Source organism: Pygoscelis adeliae, unplaced genomic scaffold, assembly GCF_000699105.1.
Source record: "Pygoscelis adeliae isolate BGI_AS28 unplaced genomic scaffold, ASM69910v1 Scaffold42, whole genome shotgun sequence".
Taxonomy (NCBI): domain Eukaryota; kingdom Metazoa; phylum Chordata; class Aves; order Sphenisciformes; family Spheniscidae; genus Pygoscelis; species Pygoscelis adeliae.
In genome coordinates this window covers 7,584,768-7,597,582 of record NW_008824283.1, presented here as the reverse complement: position 1 = coordinate 7,597,582, position 12,815 = coordinate 7,584,768, and the positions used below count along the sequence as shown (strand labels likewise).

The window sequence follows — 12,815 nt, the reverse complement described above, 5'->3', positions numbered from 1 at the left end:
TCTCAATTATACCCTTACCACCCATCACCCGATCCCCAAGTCCAACCCCGAGTTGAATCACTTAATTCTGGTCTGTGGTCTCTTGATTTCTTACTGGTTTTCACTGTCACTGGGCTGGCCACCTTCTGAAGTTACTTCATTCTCTTGGAATTGTCTCCTTGGTCCTTATCTTCTTCATTCCACTCGTGCGTAGCAGAAAAGGACCTGGGGGTGTTGGTCGACAGCCAGCGGAACATGAGTCGGCAGTGTGCCCAGGCGGCCAAGAAGGCCAATGGCATCCTGGCCTGTATGAGAACTAGTGTGGCCAGCAGGAGTAGGGAAGCGATTGTGCCCCTGTACTTGGCACTGGTGAGGCTGCACCTCGACTGCTGTGTTCAGTTTTGGGACCCTCACTATAAGAAAGACATTGAGGTGCTGGAGCATGTCCAAAGAAGGGTAATGAGGCTGGTGAGGGGCCTGGAGAACAAGCCTTATGAGGAGCGGCTGAAGAAACTGGGGTTGTTTAGCCTGGAGAAAAGGAGGCTGAGGGGAGACCTTATCGCTCTCTACAGCTACCTGAAAGGAGGCTGTAGCGAGGGGGTTGTTGGTCTCTTTTCCCAAGTAACAAGCGATAGGACAAGAGGAAATGGCCTCAAGTTGTGCCAGGGGAGGTTTTGACTGGATATTAGGAAAAATTTCTTCACTGAAAGGGTTGTCAAGCATTGGACCAGGCTGCCCAGGGAAGTGGTTGAGTCACCATCCCTGGAGGTATTTAAAAGACGTGTAGATGTGGTGCTTAGGGACATGGTTAGTGGTGGACTTGGCAGTGCTAGGTTACCGGTTGGACTTGATGATCTTAAAGGTCTTTTCCAACCTAAACAGTTCTATGATTTTATGATTCTAAAAGTGAGAGTTGTTTTAAATTAGTGGCCACTTTACTATTGAGAACGGCATTGTTAGGTACAGACCATTATGCAGTAACTGGCGTCCTTAATAAATATATACTAGTGCTGAAGAATCAGTTCTATAATTCTGTTACAGCTCCTGTGTGTTATTAAAGCATTTTAAGCATTCTGCTTGAAATCTTACAGTTGCTCATTTCTTAGTGTTTCTACTTAAGAGATGCTGGTTTGTTCAGTTGCTGTTCTAAAAGAGGGTGTATCTAGGTAATACTCATAACGAGCTGTACACGGAGAATAGTTTTTATAGTTATTCTGTTTCCCCTGTTTTGGAGACATAAGGATCAAAGTTCATTTATAAAAATCCTGGGTGTCAGATTTTTTGGGAAGTAGGGAATATTGGACTTGACCTTATAGGTGCTGTAAAGGAGAGATCTAAATTTAGAATCCTTTTAATAATTACTGACCTCCATTCTGGGATATGTTGTGACAAACCCTTGACTGATGTGATTAATGTATCTTACTATGCAATTAATACTTTTTCTTATTTTTTTCTATGTTCTCCAGCCATATTCTACTTTTGGTGATTCCAGGCTTGTTTCCGATAAACCTGATGATTATGAGCATGCAAAAGAGTTCATCAAAGATGGCAAGGCAAAATTACCATTGGTAAGCTCCTTCTTGCTTCACTAGAGCAAATGGTGTCTAAAATTGAGGTCCTGATCTTTCGGACATGTGGTGCCTTCTTCATTTCAACTGCAGTGAAATTGGTATGAATGTCTATGTGCATGTGAAAAACCGTAAAGCTGCAGGGCTGAGGAGTTCATGTAATCTATACCCCATACTCAAACAATCAAATTCACTTAAATTGGTAGCTATTAAGAAGTCTGTAACAATGCAAAAGGGAAAGGATATTTTGCCATCCTCCTTGGCCAGCTGTTCTAACATAACTCTTCTTAATTTGAAGAATTTTCTTATGGATCTTCATACTACCGATTTAAAGATTTAGTTTTCTTCTTTTGATCCTCTGTCAGGAGAGTTGAGAACTTTCTTCATAATACTGTATGTATTTGAAATCTTAAACATTGCTTTTCTATTGTCTTTTTGGGTGAAGAAGATCCAGCTCACTTCTCGGCCGATTTTATTAAAGTTCTGTAAATGCTATTTTTTAAAACCTGCTGTGCCTTCATTTTTTTCTTTTTAATAGAGCTCCTAGAATTAGAGTAGTCCTACGTGCATAAAACAAAATCCATGTATTTCTGCCCTCAGTTTTATTAAATATGATATTCTGTTCACATTCTGGAATGAAAAGAAACTTTCTTTGTGATGGTCGTAATCTTACCTTGTACAAAACTTAGTCTGATATCCAGCCACATATTTTTCTGCATTTCTCCTGTTTTGGCAGCTTGATTTATGACTTCAGAAATAAAAGAATACTGAACCATCTTTAATGGAGGTCATATTAGGTTCTAGATCAGTGGTCCAATCAAATATGTTTTTTCTGCTTCTAGTCCTGGCTTCTAATGCACATGCTACCTTTCTGAGTACATGACAATGTCTGCAGCTGGTCCCCTCCCAGCCTTTCATTCTTCTGTATTGATCTCAGAGTTGGGTGCGTGGTGGACAGGAGCCCGCACAGCTGCTGTTCCTGGGAAGCAAGCGGGAGGACAGGCAATGCCTGCTGTCATTTTTTCCCAGAAACTGCTGCCATTTGGCTATTGCTTCTCCATCTGTAGCCAGGCTAGCTATTCAGGGTAGCAAATAGCTGTGTGTTTGCTTCTGTCTGTGCATTTGGGGAGTCAGGCTGGATGGAATCCTTGCAAAGGCTTGGTTCAACCTAACTATTCATGTTGAATGGTTCCTGATAAGCAGCGTTGGCTCTTTCAGTCTGAACTTCAGGTCTTTTTTATGTGTTGAGGCTCTTTGACAAGAGAGAACCAAAATTGGAGACTAGTTTGAGTAAAGATTGTAGTTTTAGTAAAATCATATGCAGTTACTGATAGATGGCATCGTATTTCATTGTTATAGACATAGCGTGAGGCTGGTCAGCTTGAAGTTTTTCCACTTGGATTTTTCTTTTTTTAATAATTGGTTTATCCAATGATTATTGGTTATTAATTGGGATCCATTGGTTATTGGTTCGTGTTCTGAATTCTTGAAGATATATTCCTTTTACTGTATAAACAAAAATTGTACATCAAGAGGGAAAAGAAACCCGCTCTCTGTATTTGAAATCTAAAAATTTTAAAAAGAAAAATGCTTCTTTTAAGAAATAAGCTTAAGAACATGAGAATGGTCAGGTCAGACCAAAGACCTCTTTTGCCAGGTGCTGTGTCACCTGGCAAAGAAGAAATCTGCTTGAACAAGTGTTTTTTCACTAGCATTTTAAAAGATGAATCATTTGGTCAGGATTGGTCAGTGGGTAGCAAGCATATGGGCTAAATCATGCCCCCAGTGAGAACTCACTGGAAGGGGATGGAGTGGGCAGAGCAGAAAACCAGCTTGTTGTTACCTCGTGCTTCTTAATAGATGGGGTAAACGGCAGCAGCTTTTTACTTGTGCACTTGTCCTGCTTTCATCCGAAAGGCTGAGCTAGGAGTAGGTTTCCTAGGCTGCAAGGCAGTCTGTTTTTTCAGTGTGTGAGCGGGGTTGGGAGTTAGTCTCTTGCAAATAGAGTTTCTGTGGGCTGCAGGAAGGTGTTAGGTGGAGGCAGGCAGTATTCCTGGGCAAGGTGGTAGCACCGTGATATAGGGCCTCTTCTTGACTTCTGCGCAAGTGTTGGGCATCTCGGGCTGGAGAGCAGCTTGAGCCAGGTCAAGTCACACTGATGCGTGGTAATGGACCCAGCGTGCTCTGCATTGCAGAGACATCCAGCCCAGCAGACTGTTCGCCCATTCGCCTATACCTCTGTAATTTAGGTGTGTTCTGTTATCTGTGGTGTTCCAATTCCCTACCGTCCTTGTTATTGGAGTTATAAGTATCTGTGGTGTACAGTAATGCTCTTCTAGTCCCTAAATAGCCAGCCAGTGTGGGTGGTTAGAAGTTGGTCTGTGAAAGATTGATTATCCTGAGTTAAAGCAGTGTTTTATTGTTTCCTCATTTTTTGTTGAAACTCTGTTTTTTGTTTTTTCGTCCCCTTCTAGGGAACCTTGAGTAAATCTGAATGGGAAGCAACAAGTAAGTATTGTTTTGAAAACTCAGTATTGACTGAATGACTGCTATGGAAGGCTGTAAAATAGCCTGGTTATGGAAGAAAATCCAAATTTTAAATATAACAAAATTTTGTTGTTTGTGTTATTCAAATGCCTATGTATAGATTATGTTGCACACACATCTGAAGAAATTGGGAGGAAAATGCATAAAATAGATTGAAATGTTGCTTTATTTAAGTAGCTTTTAGCACACAAACTTTTGGGCTAAAATAGTTTGGGGAAGCCTTACTTAGGGTGTATGAAAAGAGGATGCCAGTATTTTGCTAGTGTTGGAGGATTAAATACTATACTTCTGTTTGGTACACTTGGGTGTTATACTGTTACCAGTCAACTAGAAAACAAACTTCGGTTGGGACATAACATTCATCAAAAATAATACAAATCTGTTTTGGGAAGACAGGGACTGAAGCTTTACTCTTTGCCTGTAGTGATACATGTTTCAGGAAGAAGCAATTAAAGCATGGATGGTGAAGAGGTATTTGAAAGTTTTATAAAGGGAGGAGAAGAAAGTCAGTGCCTCAGACATCGAAAAGGATACACTATTCTTAAATATGTTTTGAAATTTTGTGAGCATGTGCCATGGAAAACTTCTGACATCATCTTTTTCCAATGTTGAGTTTTATTAAACTCAGATATAAGGGACCGAGAATTCTAAGGATAAAAATTGACTCCCACAGAGATTATTACTAACTCCTGTGTAACTGCACCCAACCAGCATTTGCATTTTTCAGACCATTATACTGGTTGTGTTAGTTGTTTAAAAACAAACAAAAAATGCTGTTCAACTCACGAATGAAAAAATCTTTAGTTAAGGTGTTTGCTTTCTTAAATTATTACCTATTTTTTAAAGGTATGAATCATAAGGTGGACATTAATTCCAGCAATGTAAAAGTATTATGTAAACTATTAATCTAATTGAGAGGGGCTTTTTATACCTTTAAAAGTCCAGTGATGACTGTATTTTCTAAGTAGTCTCTTTTTTCAGAGAGATTTGGAGTACAGAGCTTCTCATAGTTAGGGTATAAGCACAGCTTGCTCATTACATGGAACTTCACTTTGCTTTATTGCTGAGGCCTGTCTTGAAAGATTTGCACCTCATCCGTAAAACAAAAGCTGAGTTGAAGTGGAAATCCATAAATGTTTAATTAGAGTCACAGTCTCAAGAAACTGGTTTAACTTACCTGTCTGGTATGAAGCATAAGAATTTCTGACATAGCTGGCATTGATTATATGCCAAATAAGTATTTTCCAAGGGTGCTGGTGTGGACTGTATGAGTACCCGTTTGTAGAATCATACTGTTCTGGAGTTGAAAAAATGCCATCTGGCATTTGTAAATATTTCTTCTTTGTCTGTGATATTTTAAAAGAGCAAAATTAATAATTTTGTACCATGAATTTATTCAGTTTTTAATTAAAAATGAAGCTGATCATTTCACCCCTAATTGTCCATTACTGCGTGTATGAAGGAGTCTTTAAACTTAGTTGCATATGACTTCTTATGTACCAGTGAACGTTAATTACATGTAGAATGGCATAGTAATTTGTACCAGTGAACATTAATTACGTGTAGAATGGTGTAGTAATTTATGAATTACATTCACATTTCAGTAATATCGTTAACTGAAGTTAGTGTTGCATTAACCGTTTCAACAGTTTTTAAAGTATTTTGCTTTTGTGCAGTCTTAGCTCTATTGTGAAAATATGTCTAAAACCACGCTGGAATTGAGTGCTAGAAGTACTCATTGGGAAACCATAGCAGTTTTTATAATTTCAGTAACCTGCTAACAGGTTGTTTGGGCAGAGTATTAACCTGTTTACGTTTTGAAAACTTAGTTGAGTGGCAGAGGAAGCTGAAACTTTAACTACTCCGTTTTCTTTTTTAGGTATTTACTTGGTATTTGCATTTGAGAAGCAACTGTGAAACTTCACGTGCTGGATGCAGCAAGAAGAGATCATATCCATGTGCAAGTTGGAATGGTCAGAAATCCATTGTTGCAACTATTTTTTTATTTTTTATTTTGTAATTATCAGAAGTGTGCAGGACACTACCAAAAACTAGAGCAAGCTCATGATTCTGAGTTACATTGCCTGTCTGTGACAGATGGACTTGTGTGTGTATATATAAGAAAGATTCTGAACCAGTCTTTTTAAGCATTTGTAAGCAATCTGCATGCTCTCAAAACTCATGTTTGAACTTGACACAACTTCATGTTAGAAACAAATGTTTCGTTAGTAGAAGTATGTTTGTGATTACAAGCCTGGCTCTGCACTTTCTGAAGTTGATGGAAAAATGACTGTTGACTTCGATGGTGCAGAATGAGGGCCTAAATATTGTACTGCAGAGCTCAGTTAATTCATAACGAGATATATTCAGACACATAGGGTATGTCTACATTGCATGCAGAGCTAAGTGGCAAGTAGTATCTGAGTCAGTTTGAGTACCTCTGTGCTGTGCTCAAGCCTGCAGTGTAAATCTACCTTAGTGGTATTCAAGGTGTAGTTTACATGGTGAAGTCCCATGATGTTCTTGTTTTTTGTGCTTGCTGATATGTAGTGTCACTTCATGGTGCTTTCAAGATTAAATGAGTTTGTTCTGTACAAAACTGCTCTGAAAGAACTGAATTTCTAAAGTTTTAAATCTTTGTCGTTTTTCCAGATATGACTGTGCAGTAATCAGTTAACAGCTGCTGAACTTAGATTACTGAACATTTTCTATTGTATTAAAGACTCCACTGACTTTTTGGTAGTTTTAATGTCTCCTGAAACTTATTAGACAGATCTTAGGATGTGTTTTTCACTTGTTTCATAAAATTCCAAATGGGCTCGGCGGAAGGATGAGCTATTGGTGGTGGTGGGGACCTCATTGCAGGCATTAGGAAAGCATTAGGAAACATGGTCACGTACTGGATCATGAACTAAAAGGGGAGCCTGTATAACATTTGAAGATACTAGAAGTTCACTCTGGGAGGGAGGGCTGTGTATGTGTGTACACACCCCGGTAGATGTGGATAACAATCCCCAAATTAGAGCCAAATATTTTGTTTGGGAATGTAATCTAATGATATCAATAGGCAGAACTGTGCCTAACTACCATCTTAACTGCCTGTCAGTCTCTTAGAGCTGGCTTAGGGATTTCTGACATGGTGTCTGCTCTGCTTTCCACATGCTTGTAGCCACCCACTACTGAGGGCGCATGGGTACTTCATGTTTTTTCTCTCCCTTCTTGGGCTAACAGTAGCTGTTTGCTGCTGTTGGCTAGTATAGTTTATATAGAGATGAAATGATGAACTGTTGATGGTACATGAGTATTTTGAAAAGTTATAATAAACCTAGGAAAGAACATTTCTGTTACAAAGTTAAGCGTTCAAATTATTTGAGTTTGTAGCTGTTTGCCTTCCCCCTGTAATTACATCGTACTCTTCCCGCTGTGACTCCTGATTTATTTTTTTTAATTGTATAGAAGAACACCTATAACCTTCACCAAAGCAGTAGAATCACAGTCAGTTCTGCTGCTGAAATTAAGAAAACAAGACTTTGTCTGCTAGAATTAGTATTCATGAAACTAGCTGAAAAACACCAACACTTTAGAAGTGCTGAAATGTTTCATTGAAATTTGTGTGCATCAAAGCTAGTTTTGTTAGATTTCTTGTATCAAATTTCATTTGCAAGTATGTTGTTATGCTATTTTTGGAAGAAATCAGAATAATAAAAAGAGGGGAAATACAGTGGAGTGTCTTTCCTCTTTTCAGCAAATTTCAACATATCACAGAATGGCTAGAGGTTGGAAGGGACCTTTGGAGGTCATCTGGTCCAGCCCCGCTGCTCAAGCAGGTTCACCTAGAGCCGGTTGCCCAGGACCACATCCAGACAGCTTTTGAGTATCTCCAAGTACAGAGGCTCCACAACCTCCCTCGGCAATCTGTGCCAGTGCTCGGTCACCCTCACAGTACAGAAATGTTTTCTGATGTTCAGAGGGAAGCCTCCCGTGTTTCAGTTTATGCCCATTGCCTCTGGTCCTGTCACTGAGCACCACTGAAAAGAGCCTGGCTCCATCTTTACACCCTCCCTTCAGGTGTTTGTACACATTGGTAAGATTACCACCCTGAGCCTTCTATTCTCCAGGCTAAACAGCCCCAGCTCTCTCAGCCTTTCCTCATACGAGAGGTGATCCAGGATTTTGAACACGATTGGACCCAGTATTGACGCCTGGGGTACACTGTTAGTGGCTTCCAATTAGACTTTCTTCCACTGATGACCACTCTCTGGGACCGGCTGCTCAGCCAGTTTGCAATCCACCTCACTGTCTGCTCATCCAAGATGGTGTTAAAAGCCTTCCTGAGGTCGAGGTAGACTATATCCACTGCTCTCCCCTCATCTACCAAGCCAGTCATTTATTTAATCATAGAAGTTTATTCCAGTTGGTCAAGCATGGCTTCCCCTTGATGAATCCATGCTGACTACTCCTGATGATTTTCTTGTCCTTCGTGTGCCTGGAAATCGTTTCCCATATCTGTTACTCCATCACCTCATCGGGGTGAGGTTGACCATATTGTAGTTCCCTGGTTCTTCCTCCTTGCCCTTCTTGAAGATAGGAGTGGCATTTACTTTCCTCCAGTCTTTGGGCACTTCTCCCAGTTGCCGTGAGTATTCAAAGGTTACTGAGAGTGGCCTCATAATGGTATCTGCCAACTGCCTCCACACTTGTGGGTGCATCCCATCAGGGTCCATAGACTTATGCATGTCTAGTTTGCTTAAGCATTCCCTGACCTGATCCTCTTCAACCAAGGACATATATTCCTCGTTCCAGCCTTTCCCCCTGGTCTCTGGGCCTGGGATTCCTGAAGGCCAGTATTGCAAGTAAAGACAGAGGTGAAGAAGGCATTCGGGACCTCAGCTTTTCCCATGTCCTGTGTCACCAGTGCCCCTGCCCCATTCAGCACTGGGCTCACATTTTTCCTAGCCTTTCTTTTTTCACCGATGTACTTATAGAAGCCCTTCTTGTTGCCTGTGAAATCTCTGGCCTGATTAAATTCCAAGTGGGCTTTTGGCTTTTCTAACTGCATCTCTGCACGCTTGCACAGTGTCTCTATATTCCTAGTAGGTTATCTGTCTGTGCTTCTACCCTCTGTATGCTTCCTTCTTGTGTTTAAGTTTTGTTAGGAGCTCCTTGTTCATCCATCCAGGCCTCCTGGCATTTTTGCCTGACTTCCTATTCATTGGGATGGACCACTCTGGAGCTTGGAGGAGGTGATGCCTTGAATATTAACCAGCCTTCTTGGGCCCCCCTTCCCTCCAGGTCCTTATCCCATCAGACTCTACCAAGCAGATCTTTGAAGAGGCCAACTGCTCTCCTGAAGTCCAGCATTGTGCTTGCTTTTTGCCCTGCTCCCTCATCTCAGGATCCTGAACTCCAGTACCTCATGGTCACTGCAGCCAAGGTTGCCTTTGACCTTCTCACCCCCAACAAGCCACTTGTTGGTGAGTATGAGGTCCAGCAGAGCACCTCTCCTCATTGGTTCCTCTATCACTTGGGTCAGGAAGTTGTCATCGATGCTCTTCAGGAACCTCCTGAATTGCTTATGTCCTGTTGTGTTGTCCCTCCAGTAGATATTGAGGACCAAGGCCTGTGAATGTGAAGCTGCTTCTAGCTGTCTGTAGAGGTCCTCATCTGCTTCTTCTTTCTGGTCAGGTGGCCTATAGCCAACACCTGCTATAATGTCACCCACACCTGTCATCTCTTTAGTCCTTACCCATAAGCTCTCAGTTGGCTCACTGTCCATCCCAAGGCAGACTTCCATGCTTTCCAGCTGTGTTCTTACGCAAATGGCAACTCCACCACTTCACCTTGTGTTCCCAGCCTGTCTTTCCTACGGAGCCTGTATCCCTTCACTGCAGCACTCCAGTCGTGCCAGTCACCCCACCATGTCTCTGTGATCCCAGCGAGATCATAGCCCTGCAACAGCAACTGCATAGCCCTGCAACATTTCCTGATACAGCATGTATCCTCCCAGTAGAAGTGGACGGCTTCAGAGAAGCAACTAAACGAGTGCAGAGCATCAAGGCCCTCAGGATTGCTGCTGAAAAAGTGAAGACAGGGGAGTGCCAAGGTCATCTGAGCTGGGTGCTTTTTTGCAATAGAAGGAGTTTTGGCAATCCCTTGAATTAAGGAAGGATGGAGGAGTGATACATGAAGGGTGCTACACCAATTAAGTGGTTCAATTTTCAAATTCACTTTACACAAGGAATTCAGATTAGAAATGGCAACGCAACTTTGTAGTTCAGTTTATCCTCTCTCACCTAGGTGTTGAGACATGAGTTGGGAACAGGAGCTGGAAGAGGTGCAACCTTTTCCTCTAGTTCCTTCTGTGATGGCAGGAAGTTGAGAACTGTGGTAGAACCCAGTTGCTCAGCATGTAGTTGTTGTGGAGAGCCAGCACAGCTGAAAAAACTCTTTTGCATTTATGTTAAATAGATTCCTTGCCTCAGGAAACACCTCGGTTCACCATGAAAGTGGATGTATGAAAATCCTGTTTTAACTAATTGTTTAATATGTTCAAAAGTATAATGCTTTATATGTATAATTTTGTGTTGATAAAGAGTCAAGTCAAACACCAGCCCTTCTATTTAAGATGGATTCAGTGCTCATGAAAGATGATTTGCCGTGGTAAGGATGGAAGACTTGGTCAAATCAAAGGTACTTGGCTGCCAGTGGTGATTTGTCCTAACTTTTTTTCTCCCATCTTTCTTTGCTTTTGAAAGCAGCAGCTATGCATTTTGCTTCCTTGTCCTGTAGCTGAGGTTATGAGGCAACGAAATTGCCCAAGCACTGTTAGTATAGGTAGTTGTTCCTTGTGGGGTTTAGGATATTCTGCAGCCTTACAGCAAAAATAACGAAATGAAATATTATATTTGTGCAGGAACTATGTCATGCTTCAGTAGGTTACTGTTGTATTAGTGCTATATTGTATGAGTTTCCTTTTGTGACTTACACACCGGTGCGGTAGAAATTGCTGCAAAGCACTTAAGCATGTGCTGTGTTTTGTGCTTAAGTTTTAAGCAAATGCTTAAGGAGGCATGTAGAATGTATTTGACTGAAGAAGCTAGACTTGCTGCAAATCTTACACGTACTCCTGTTACAACATTTGAATAGTTTAATTTACATAATGAACATCTCAGTCCTTTGACTAAAAGTGTTTTCCTTTTGAGTCAGTCTATTTAATAAAGCACTCTCCTAATATCTATTTTTATTAAAAAAAGTAATTATATGCTGTAGTCTGGTTGCTAAATTGTTTGTAAAGACTTTGAAAATGGTTAATTTAGGGAACATTAAGCTGGGTAGCAATAAATTTAAAACATCTGCAGAGTAATCAAGGAGCTGATAATGAATCCACTTTTGCAATCCACTTATTGCCAAAGTAATAATGCTTCTGGGGGGAGAAATGGCTTGTCTAATATCAAGCAGGATTAGCAGTAGTCTTGTAATCTCAGTCCCCAGTGTTCCTTGTACGCTACAAATGAGAGCCTCTGTATGGAAGTGAGGGAACGACATCTGTATTGTTGCTCATGAATGCAAATAAGCGTCCTGATTTTTCAGAAGTGTGAAGCACAAAAATCAGGTCATTTAAGTGCCAAAAGACACGGAGACAAGTGTTTGAGTGGGTTTTGAACAAGAAACCTCATTTGAGATTTAAAGAAAAAAGTCTGAAATCTGAATCCTTGTGCCGATGACATTATGAATGCTGTGTACTGAACTAAAACCTGTTAATATAGTTTAGTTTTTTGCAGCTTCAGTGTGTAGCATTTTACATAGATGTGCTGATGCTGGTGAAATGGCTTTCCCTTAACCTCCCTTATAGCATACCTCTTTAATACATCACCGTCATAGATTTATGAACTGCCTTGAATGTTTCTGTTACTTAGAGAACAGATGTAAGGCAGAACAAAGCTAACTTGATAAATCAGGTTTTGATAAGTTAAAGGTTTTCCGATGGTGCATAAATGCCATTTTGATGGAAGCTGTCATCCTTTCTTCATTTTATTAAAGCTGGTTCTCAACATTGTCGTCTTTTTATTCGCTTTAATGTGTCTCCCAGCAACTGAAATTCGCTTTCAGGGTAAGGTGTTTGAACATTTAAGGTCTGACTGATCTGTGCTGTTCATAGTTGAAGCCCAAGGAAAGGATATTCTTTTAGTTCATAGGCCATATTGTTTCAATAGACAGCTTCATAAGAGTTGCGCTCTCTCTCTGAGTCTCTCTGAGTCTTGTCTGAATTCACACAATGTTTCTGAAACAGTCTGATAGAAGGATGTGCTTTTGCTCACCCTTAATTCATCACTAATTGCGATTAAACTGGAAGTTTACTGCACTTAGTGGTGGAGTGAACATCACCATGGGCTTCAGTGTAACAATATTCTCATTTTCTGGAGTCATACTTTCTCACTCCCACCTAGGTGCTTGGCTCTTCGTCTTACCTTTTCAGGCTTTTTCGTAGTCTTGGAGTAAGATTACTCAGCTGATGACTTACTAGCTCCCAACCAGTAACATTTCCTTCTCAGTTTGTACTCACTTCTTCTAACTTGACAGTGATGGAATTGTTCTGACTTTAGGCGCAAAAATAGTCTTTGTTTGTTGGTTTAAAACTACAAAAAACTACATAAACACAAAGACAGCCTTGGTTTATATATAAAATACAGCTTTTAAATCTCTAATTTTTATAGTCCAAGG

General features: G+C 40.6%; 1 protein-coding gene across 2 annotated transcripts in view; it reads left to right on the top strand.

The window, feature by feature from the left end:
* The window catches only part of RNMT (RNA (guanine-7-) methyltransferase), a 28,231-nt gene extending 16,096 nt beyond the window's left edge, over positions 1-12,135 (top strand). The window contains exons 8-11 of one of the 2 annotated variants that reach the window (XR_663361.1): positions 1,446-1,547; positions 4,022-4,055; positions 5,974-6,067; positions 9,986-12,135. Coding sequence is in view for 1 of the 2 variants with exons in the window: in XM_009318520.1 (XP_009316795.1) it covers positions 1,446-1,547; positions 4,022-4,055; positions 5,974-6,011 (174 nt within the window). In the remaining variant the exon portion in view is untranslated. Of the gene's footprint in view, positions 1-1,445; positions 1,548-4,021; positions 4,056-5,973; positions 7,813-9,985 lie in introns of those variants that run through there. The other variant, XM_009318520.1, reaches the window with a different exon arrangement.
* Positions 12,136-12,815: the final 680 nt, after the last annotated feature.